Here is a 12014-nt window from a genome sequence, read left to right as displayed (position 1 = left end):
TTGATTACATCGCAGGTACCTTGTAAGGCAGATTCTAAGGGTCGCGTTTCAAAACATTGTAAATGTGTTTATATGAAAAGAGTAACTATGCGAGTTCCTTGCCGTGTCTTCTCGCTAGAAGCTGCTTTCCGTAACGATGGTCGTATTTAATGATAGACGATTCAAAAACGCTTCATTGTGAAGTTTACTTGAATAAAATTGATTTGATTTAAAAACCGTTGTAAATATTACAAAAGTTTTTTAGTCTGAAATTCTAGCAACTCCATGAAATATCTCGTGACCGGCCATAGCCATTTTTTTGGTGTCAAAAAATAAAAACAGTGCGGCCATTACTGTAACGCATTTAATGTGTTACAGTACCTAATGGCCGAAATGATAATTAATTAAAAAAGACATACATTACATTGAGCAAAGTATTGGCAAAAATTGTATAAAATAGAGAAACAACATGTGATCTATAAAGACTAGTGAAAAAGACTTCTTAATTTGTAATAAGTTTCGAAACGAGTTTTTGATATTAGATTTGCCAAAATTCTAAACAAACCGCCATCCACAATTTACCCTCGAAGAGTATTTGGATTTAAAAAACGTCATATTGACTATCTCTTATTCAAATATTGAAGCCTAAATAAAAACTGATTCCGATGTTGCTAACTTAAAATATTAGTACTACTGTGCCAAACAATTTTTTTTAATTCAATATTTGTTCTTCCGTATAACGATTAAAAGTGAGTATGACTATTTGGTTTTAGTTTCTAAAAGTTTGATTAAATTAAGCGGGAATTCAGGTTAGTCATTTTTGTAGTGCTCTTGGGGCACTGTACTCTTCAGAATCATAACCGGCCAAAGTGAACGACTGAGGAGAGGAAGATAAAGATTTTTTTTAGAGAGTTTGAGTAATTTTAATGTTATAAACAAAAATCTGATAAAATATTCACGCAAATGGAATACCTCATAATAGACATAGCCGTCCGTACACATCTGTACTTTAATAAATATTATCTAAGATGTTATGTCTCTTCTGCCTGAAATTGTTTACTCACCTAAAAAACATAAAAAAATAAAATAAAATCAATTTTAAATGCTAGTAACATTAAGAGTGATATTTTGAGATTTTTAATTGACGATAAAAATGTGTACTTAATTAATGGTTTTCTTTATTTGTTATTTATAAAATTAAAATATAATTTATTACAATTTGTTTTTGTGTATAAAATTATATTGCTCTAATTTAATAAAGTAATTAATTAAACTATTGTAATATTTAATATTACGTATTTTAAGGGTATACGTATACATTAAAATAAATATTTAATATCAATTAACATTCAATATAGTTATATTTCTGCGATTGTTATGTTTTTTTACAAATTGCATAATATTATCTGTTATAGCTTAAATAGTTTGTGTCCAGGGCTTGAAGTAGCTGTCATTGTCATCGTCTATATGTCTTCTCACATTTGTTTTCATCTTCAATTCATGTCGTGTTTTTGATTGTAGAATTTTGGCGTTTTAAATAATTTCCTTGAATATATCGTTATATTTTTTACACAAAAATTTAATTAGAGAGTGATATGTTATTTTTTTTATAATTACGTAAATATACAATAATTATGTGCTTTGATAAAGTTGTTTTGTCTTACTATTTAAGCATTGTGTTTTAACATTTCGGTATAATGTCCAACTTATCAACGTTAAGTACAAAAAATCACACCAAAAAACAAAATAGCAGTCGTGATCGTGACAGAAACAAATCCGTTGCCTCCGAATCTGGTGGTTCCAGCCAGTGTGATACTCCGCCACTAATTGAAAAGGTAGGTTTTATATTATTTTAATTTCTTTCACTACACACAGTGACTGGGATCTAAAATTATTTATCCATATCTTTAAATATCTTACGGCGCGATTATGTTACCAAAAAATTCTTCACATATATGGGCTGTTTATGTGCAGAATAAAATTGAGATTAATGTACAGGAACTATATTTATATTATTAAATACATTTTAAATAACATTATCTTGTAATATATAAGTATTTCTGTAATTTAAAAAGGAGTTAAATCCAAACCAACCTCCTAAATGATTGCTAGTAATGTAATATTGTATTTAAATTAATTTAAGGATGGAGGTACATCACAAGGCAAGTTTGCCGGAGTCGGTGCCGACTCAATCCAATGTATGGCGGAGCAAATTGGTGCAGAGATTAATGCTGAAGCAGCAACAAATCTCGCTGAAGACGTTAGTTACAAGCTACGGCAGACAATTAGTGTGAGTAATTTTACATTTAATTTTAAAAGATTAATAAATTTTACTTTTATATAAAGAAAAGAAAAAAACAATATTTATAAAGAAACCTCAACTATAATTCGATTTATTAGGCTCAAAATTTTATTTATGCAACTAAAAATGTAATATAATTACCTTAATCATGTATAATAAATAAATTAAAAAGAGACTTATGTATTGAATAAAAAAAATTACAGACAATCGCCCTACATAGTGAGATGATGAAGAAGAAATGTGTTGATAGCTGGGATATTAATACAGTACTCACTCTCTCCGATACAAGTCCTGTAGTAGGTGCCAGTGTGCCGCAGTATGTCTCAGTGGGAGAAGAAAAACTATGCTGTGAAGTGGTAAGCATACTACAGTTCTATATTTAAAAAAAAATTATTACTAAATCTATGTTAGCATTGTTAATAAATAAATAAAAAGTAACTCCAATTTAAACAATAAATGTGTTTTATATAACTTAAAGGATACACAGCTTTCTCTTTAATGTTGAAAAAGACAAGTTTTTTTTAAATAATAGTTAAATAAAAATTAAAAAATTGTATAGGTATAACTTTTTGTGTCATAAATTATTATTAATTTTTTTTATTAGTTATCTGTGACTGTGCATGTTCTATAGTACAATAATGTCATTATTTATCTATAATTAAATATTCTTATCTGTATCGAGTAAATTGTTTATTTTCAGGAAACTCTTATAAATATACCAGAATACTCAATGACCACACAAACATATGTGTTCTCAACTTTACCAACTGTATCTGTGGAATGGATAACAGATGATAAAAGTTTAAATAATAGCAATAATATTAGCGTTAATCTACAAAATTATTATACAAAAATTGCAAGAGGTAAGTACAGCTAAAGATCTCTTTTTAACTGGCTTCTAAAAAAAGAAAGTTATAAGTTTGACATGCATGTATGAAATATTGTTAGAATTTAATTATATTTGAATATGCATGTGTGCTTTGAAAGTATGTACGTTTGTATGTATGTCCACAAATTTCTCGGAAACTAAGTTGTTTTGAGATGATTTCATCATTTTTATCTTAGTTATGTAAACTTCAACTTAAGAAACAGTATAAGTGTCATTAAAATGAGTCTAGTAGTTTCATAGATATATTTTTTTTATTTTTAGTTCACTAACAGTTTTTAATTTTGAAGTCGATTTATTTTTTATATTATATTGAATCTTTTTTATCTTTGTTATTGGTCTAATTTTGAATTGTTATAATTAAGAAGAAGAGACCACTGTAAGCATAATAAGTATTTGCTCGCTTTCAATGTAATGTTAACCCTTTACTCTAAATTTTGCTACCATGGTCTGAAAGCTAAAATGTGTGATACTTAAACAAAGATTACCGGTTCAAATCTGGAAAAACACCATGGAGTCCAATTAATTAATTTATATTTAGTATCCATATTTTGCTTAACGGTTAAAGAAAACATCTTAGATAACATACAACTGTTGAATTAAATTGTGAAATATGTTTGTTACCTCATATGGGGGATGGGTAATGAAATAAACTAAAATCCTCCCCAAAAAAAAGAGGGGAGACTGTGGTTTATTTACAGATTATCCTGTAGTAAATTACTTAACAATATTAATAATATTTTAGCAATATTAAATCTAAGGAAGAAACCGAAACAGCTAGCAGTAGAAGATCTCACAACGAATACCCGTATCGGTCCCATATTCCCAAATCTCTTTAATCTCGCCGTGCTAGTTCTGAACGACGATAATTTGAATGCTCTGAATGTACCGGCGAAGAAGCCTTTACAGTCGAATGTATTGGATATGGTCGACGCGCTCTGTTCGAACCCATGCAGCCTGGATACAAATATACAGCAACAGGTATAAAATTAAATGTAATTAGTACATATATAGGTTAAGAAAAAAACATTTAAATCAAATCAAAATAAACTTTATTCGAGTAGGCTTTTACAAGCACTTTTGAATCATCATTTTACAATTAAGTGAAGCTACCACCGGTTCGGAAAGTAGATTCTACTGAGAGGAATCGCAGAGAAAGTCAGTAGGTACTCAGTCATGTTAGTTAAATACAAATATACATGAATTACATATGCCTGGAAGTCAACAGGTATTAACTCCTTACTTCTTTATCTTCTATAATAATTATATTATTTGTGCTGCTTCTTTTAATATTGATAATATATTTAATCTGTGATGACATCTATATTTGGTGTCGGTGGCCATAAGTAGGAGGTAAAAACAAACTATCAAAATCCCATCTATTGAGCCTACTGCTTTTTTAGAATATATGTTGGTGCTCAGGCAAATGTCCAACTTATCATATATATGTTTGTAGTTACCACCTATAGATATGTTTGAAATATTAACATATATATGCTTCAAATTCACACATATCTAGTAAATTTGTCTGTTTGGCGGTAAAATGTCTCATCTTTGTAAATATGTTTACAAAACCCTACCACCAAGTGCTCCAAGAACCCATGACCTTGAGATCTGTATAAAAATTATGTTCTTAAATAAATTTATTGATTTTTTCCTCGCATGACATATTTTTGACAATTTTTTTTGTATTTAAATAATCTTGCAGTAAAATAATATCTTTGTTTATTAATTATTTAATATGTATTCGTTTCAGTTCCAAAGACTGTTTCCGGTTATGGTGTCAAATATATTGGGTAATGGAACGCTAGCGGAGAAGATGGTAGCAATACTTACTAAAATAACAAGAACGTGGCCTTCGTTTATTGCAATAGGTACGTAATGTACAGAGTAAGAAAACCTTCGTCAGTTTTCAAATGCATTCCTTTATAGACTGTCAAGTATAAGTTGACGTTCCTGTGGCAGCACCTGCTACACCTTTGTCTTGCCACTTTTTTGTTTATTTTACCAATATCTCCCTAGAAAATAATTCTTTACGTGTCATTTTTAATATATTTTAGGTAAGTTTTCTTAATAAGGGTAAATAAAACGAATAAGATATTAAATGAACAAAAATAAAATTAGTACATGTTTTTGCCACACGCCAACTTACACTTGACGCGCTATATCAAGTCTTAAGCTCTTAGTACCTTTTGAATCTATACATCAAATCATTGCGACGCAATGTGTCATGTCATCGGTAAAGCAGATTATCGCTAGTACTGTGCACACGAAAATATATCTTAAAGTGATGAAACTTTTCTTACCCCCACCGTACAAATCTGTATCTATAATATTATAAATCTGAAAGTAACTGTTTGTCTGTAGCTCTTTTACGACCATCATGAATCGATTTTGATGAAATTTGCCGTGAAGCAAACTTTAACTCCTAGAAAGGACATAGGCTACCTTTTTTTGCCAACAACAACAACAACAACAACAACAACAGCCTATAAATTCCCACTGCTGGGTTAAAGGCCTCCTCTCCCTTTGAGGAGAAGGTTTGGAACATGTTCCACCACGCTGTTCCAATGCGGGTTGATGGAATACACATGTGGCAGAATTTCTATGAAATTTGTCACATGCAGGTTTCCTCACGATGTGTTTCTTCACCGCTGAGCACGAGATGAATTATAAAGACAAATTAAGCACATGAATCAGCGGTGCTTGCATGGGTTTCAACCCGCAATCATAGGGTTAAGATGCACGCGTTCTAACCACTGGGCCACCTCGACTCGTTTTTTGCCTAACACATGACAATCAACCCCCAATCAATCAATTTAAAATCGAACGAAGCCGCAGGACGGTAACTAGATATTACATAAAATATACCAAGCTTGTTTTAAAATACCATTTATTTTTATATAGAAACACATTTTGTTATGCGATTATCGCATGCGAGCGTTCCAAGCGAATGTGGACTTTAAGTATTGTGTAGACGCTTTAATTTCCTTTAACACAACTAAAATTGGTGGCGGCGCGTTTTATGTTAAGTCCCTCAATCTTATACTAACCACCACCTTGTGATTGTAAAGCTCTATTTATAATCTGCTAAAAAAATATTAAAGGGTGATCTTAATCGATGTTTTCTTTTTTCGAATTTTTAATCTGTGGCAACAGAAAGAAATAAATCTGAGTTTAATTGAACATCCGCTAAACAACGTTTATAAAAACGATCGTTAATGGTCCGACCTTTATAACACTATTTTTTACGATACGAGTATCTGGTAGGGTGGTAAGTAGTCACCAACGTCCATAGATAATGGTTGTAAGAAATACTAACCATTCCTTACATTGCCCATGCGCCACCGACCTTGGGAACTAATGTAATGTCCAGAGGCGGATTTACAAATCTGCCGCTAGTAGGCTAGTAGGCTATTCAATTTTTACCGCCCCTACTTTCTTTTTGCAACATTTAATTTGTGTTCTGTCGTCCCCATTACATCGGTTTTTCCCGTTATTAGTATGACTTATAAACTAGGTGATATTTCTGTCAGTTACTAGATTATTTTTACAACGCGCTATGTAGTGACGAGTATACGGATTACGGACGTTATGTGTAAACATATAATTATATGCTTTTTTTTGAATTTCTGTAAGATAAAATAAATTTGGGCTAAATCTGCCGCCCTAGGCTCCAGCCCACTTAGCCTGTTGGTAAATCCGCCACTGGTAATGTCCATTGTTCCTGTTACATTGGCTCGCTCACCCTTCAATCTGAATCAGTACTGAATACTGCTGCTTGCTGATAAGAATATCTGATTAGGGTTTTGAACAAGCCCGTCTGGGTAGGCTACCACCTATTCATTAGATATTCTACCGCCAAACAACAGTACTTGATATTATTTGTTCCAGTTCGGAGAGTGAGCCAATGTAACTAGATTGTATGTAATGTAACTAGTTCCCGATGTTGGTGGCGCATTGGCGATCTAAAGAATGATCAATGTTACTTACAGCGCCATTGTCTATGGACTGTGGTGACCACTTACCATCAGATGGCCCATTACACATCCGCCAAACAATAGCATAAAAAATAAGAGTGGGTACCTGGCCGTAGTTATAGTGATGTGTTTATGATCGGTAGGGAAGGGCATTCTGTTCGACTACCTGTCGCAAGGCACGAAGGAGCGCCTGACGGCGCCGATGATACGCTGCGTGATGGCGCTGGGCCGCTCGGCGCTGGTGGAGTGCCTTGGCGCGCACCTCGACCACGTGGACGCGCGCGTGCACGCGCCGCGACACCGCCACGCGCAGCGCGACCTCCGAGAGACCATACTCGTGAGTCCAAACCCTTATTATATTATAGTCTTGTAGGCTTTTACACCTCCGAGAGACCATACTCGTGAGTCCAAACCCTTATTATATTATAGTCTTGTAGGCTTTTACACCTCCGAGAGACCATACTCGTGAGTCCAAACACTTATTATATTATAGTCTTGTAGGCTTTTACACCTCCGAGAGACCATACTCGTGAGGCCAAACACTTACTATATTATAGTCTTGTAGGCTTTTACACCTCAGAGAGACCATACTCGTGAGGCCAAACACTTACTATATTATAGTCTTGTAGGCTTTTACACCTCCGAGAGACCATACTCGTGAGCCCAAACACTTATTATATTATAGTCTTGTAGGCTTTTACAACCACTTTTGATCGTTTAGAAGCTGTGTTATGTGAAGATACCACCGGTTCAGATACTAGATTCTACCGAGAGGAACCGCCAAGACAATCAGTAGTTACTCTTTTTCAAAATTTAACAATATACAACTCTTATAGCAAAATTGGAATATACTGTATTCTAGTAGGCTTTTGCAGCCACTTTTGATCGTTTAGAAGCTGTGTTAGGTGAAGCTACCACCGGTTCAGATACTAGATTCTACCGAGAGGAACCGCCAAGGAAATTAGTAGTAACTCTTTTTCAAAATTTAAGAGTCATGTTAGCTATATGCACTTATGTATGTATGTAATGTAATGTAATATATTTACATAACAGTTGCTAATTAATATTTCTTTGTTGTATTATATACAACTTGGTGCTTCTTTAATAGCTTAATCCGCTTAAATTTTACTTCCAACTTGGAAAAATTTGATTTTTTTTGCCATTTGACTTTTAATCAAGGTCATATTTATTCTCCTGCCATTGAAATGGACTGGTTATAAAATTCGATTGAAGTTTATCCATTAATGCGCTTAACACTTAGATAATACAGTCTCAAAAACCGATTTGTTAGCACTGAATTGAGTGCGCCAGTAAATTCTTCAGCTATAACATTCGTGCCAAAATTCCTACTACTATACATTCTAAACAGTATTTTTCTTGTGTCTATAGTTATACTGAGCTACTAAAAGCTTTTACTGAGTCAGTATAACTATGGAATACTAACTGACTATACTGACTCAGTATTACATGGAAAACAGTTAACAAAAAAATGACGGTAGAATCATTGCTATTAATACCATATTATAATATAATAGCTTATTATACTATACGAACTTTATGCTTAGTTTTTTTTTTCATATTACTAAACATATCTCCTAATTCTTCAAAATTTATAGACGGATTTTTATGACATGTATATTTTTTTTACCTTATCTGTGACGTTAAAAAACCTTTTGTAAGAACAAAGTTAAATGGTTCTCGTTAAATAATTAAGTGATTATTTATTCCAGGACGTCTCAACGTGTCTCCTTAGATCTGAACCAACAAATTTTTTAGAGGATTACGTAATGACTGACTACACTTTATACGAAATGTTAGGAGATTCAATTTTACCGAGAAGGACTTTGTTTCCCGTCAAAGGTATGTATTTACTTTTTATAATTTTTTTTTTTTAATAGTTGGTACCGTTGTAATATAGTTGTTAGATGTAAAGAATAGTTAATATTTCTTACAGCGCCATTGTCTATGGGTGATGGTGACCACTTACCATCAGGTGGCCCATATGCTCGTCCGCCAAACTATTCTATAAAAAATAGTAGTTTTTTTTGGCAATAAATCTGACAAAAATTGGAATCTTTACCCTTGGAAAACTCTAGACATCAAATAAGATGACAAGACTTAAATCTAAGATAAAAACGATTAGGTCCATTATCTTCAATTTCTAGGTACTCTACCTCTGCTTAATTTCCGGTCAATTTTAAAAAAACGATTCACATTCATAAACAATTTGAACCACTTTCATAAGTAATAATAAATATGAGATAACATCACATACATTACTCTGACCCCAATGTAAGTAGTAGACTAATGATAATCTACATTGACTCGTTCGGCCGGGAATCGAACCCGGGACCTCGGAGTGGCGTACACATGAAAACCGGTGTACACACCACTCGACCAGGGAGGTCGTCACTTTAACAGTAACACCATGTTTTTCCATATGAACTACTCCCATTAATTAATTCAGTTATAGGTCAATTAAAATACATCAACGACATAGTTTATAAGATTTTCACTAGTTTTTATTTATATAGATTAGCCTCCTCATTACAGTAATATTAATACAGTATTTTTGTTTTTACATATATATTTTTAGTTAGTTTATTTATAATCAAATTAAAAACTTCAAATGAAATCATCATCCTTCTGTCCTTATCCCAATTTCAATGCGGTCGGCGCAGTCTGTCTCTTTCTTCCATATTTCTCCATCTAACGTCATCTCACACGTAACATTATTTCCAGCCATATCATTTTTCCACAATTCATCCATCGTTTCCTTGGTCGTTCTCTACCTCTATATCCATCCATATCCTTCAAGGCCTTCCTCACAATATGTTCCTCATTCCTCCGCATTACACGCCCATACCATGAAAGCCGCCTTCCACATAACTTCTCGGCTAACGGTGTCACTGTCAAACTTCTTATGTACTACTTACTCTAACATAGTTGATATTTCAGAAACGGATTCGAAAGAAAAAGTCACCACCGATAGATCATCGGACGAGGAATTTTCCTATTTACCTCTAAGGCCAGCTATCAGGCGGCCCAAGGTCAGGCTGATCCCTCAGCGTAAGAGCGGAACCATTCACAGGGAATCACCGTTCGAACCGACGAAATTCAATGGGAAAATAAACACGATACACATAAGGATAAAGAACTGCCGAGCGATCGAGGTGGTAGGCAAGAGGCGGGTGGTGGGCCAGGCCGCCCCCCCCGCCCTTGTCAGCGGGGTGGTGGTGGCCAGTGGACTCTTAAATAGGTTTAGGTATAGATTAAGCAAACCTGCCGCATTTCCAATATTTGGAGCTTTAACGTTTTAAACTATTTTTAAAGAAATATAATTTATTATTTTATTTTGTTGTTTTATTTTTAATTGTAGTTCCTTTGGAGTATTTTTAAAAAAAGGTATCTGTCATGCATCAAAGAAATAAACTAGGGAATATACATTTCAAAAATGATATTATTTAATACACGTTATGTGTAAATCCAAAATTATGGATCTATATAAAAGAAAAAGTATTTATAGTAAAAAAAAACAATAAGTGTCTATTTAAGATTCTTGGTTAAAACATCATTATTCTTTTATATTTTATAACAAAAAATAATGAAACGTTCAATATTGCATACTTCGAACACTAAAAGCACCTGTGCTCTATTATCGAAGGCTATAAAAATCGTGATGCAATCAGCTTTAATAGTCCAAGATTTTTAGATATCCACTCTGAAAGATCTGATGATCTGAAGATTTCTACGGTTTTTGACGTAAAACTTACCGTTTCCGAGATATATGCGAAAAAACGTTTTCCAAGATGGCGGCTAACGCTCGAGGTTTCGGACGACAGAAACTCGGTTTTATACTTGGGGGGCACCCTCCGACATAATCCAAAAAATCACGTAGAAGGATTTTATGTAGAGCTGACCGATTTTTGGTGCTAAAATTGCTGGACTATAATTGTTTTAGTGAAAACATTTAAAAATGATACGTCACTGTTCGAAATTTAAATTATGACATATTTTCACGTTTTGAGGACGCAAATGTTCGACTTTTCTCGTTCTCGGAAAGGTTGCCAGTAGCATAAATTATTGTTCGAAACTTCTTTGCATTAAACCTCCTTGACTTCTGTTTTCCTTTGACAAGGTTCCATCCTATTATAGCACGCGGAGTAGGTATACATATTGTGTACTTACGTTAATTCATATACGATTATTTCGACTTGCATATCTTAACCTATTTAAACGTATTTCAGGTTATCAATACAACAACTATTTGTAATAAATTATTATCATTTATATACTATTTTTTTACCATAGCATAAACTCTATTTTGATCTCTTGAATTACTCATTCCAATTAAACTCTTTATCAAACAAACAATTCTCGAATGATAAACAAATTTAATAAAACAATTAATAATTGTATCAATTAAATACCGAATAACAATAACGATGTACTTACCGGCGTGTAAGTACAACCTAATTATTATATTTTTATCGCCAAATATGTGCTTTTATTCTGTTCTAATTTTAAAAATGATGAAGTGTAACTACATATACAATGTATATAACACATCTTTTCCAAAGTTAGTAGCGCATTGACGACGTAAATATTTTTTTATTAACAAGATATTTCTTACAGTTCCGACGTCTATAAACGGTACGCTTACCGTCACTTTCCAGTATACCATTTTAAATATAAAACGGAAACCGACATATAGAAAAGTTTTGAACAATATGTTTATCAAATTAATTGCAACTATACCAAACGAAATCCTATCCAATAAAGGAAATCATAGTTTTTTTTAATTGCTATAACCTCCTTTATAACAGCATAATATATCTGCCGTTTTTATGTTACACAATTGAAGTTC

At 33.0% G+C, this 12014-nt stretch overlaps 1 protein-coding gene across 1 annotated transcript; it reads left to right on the top strand.

The window, feature by feature from the left end:
* Positions 1 to 1442: 1442 nt before the first annotated feature.
* On the top strand, positions 1443 to 10500 carry LOC124532075. The gene is made up of 9 exons (XM_047106714.1): positions 1443 to 1814; positions 2123 to 2269; positions 2485 to 2637; positions 2982 to 3144; positions 3913 to 4148; positions 4924 to 5041; positions 7291 to 7484; positions 8878 to 9007; positions 10106 to 10500. Exons 1-9 carry the CDS (start codon positions 1677 to 1679, stop codon positions 10465 to 10467), a joined length of 1641 nt encoding a protein of 546 aa, XP_046962670.1. The 5' UTR covers positions 1443 to 1676; the 3' UTR covers positions 10468 to 10500.
* The last annotated feature ends 1514 nt before the right edge of the window (positions 10501 to 12014 follow it).

This window comes from Vanessa cardui, chromosome 8 (assembly GCF_905220365.1).
Source record: "Vanessa cardui chromosome 8, ilVanCard2.1, whole genome shotgun sequence".
Taxonomy (NCBI): domain Eukaryota; kingdom Metazoa; phylum Arthropoda; class Insecta; order Lepidoptera; family Nymphalidae; genus Vanessa; species Vanessa cardui.
Note: the sequence above shows the minus strand (reverse complement) of the source record. Positions and strands in the feature narration are given on the sequence as shown.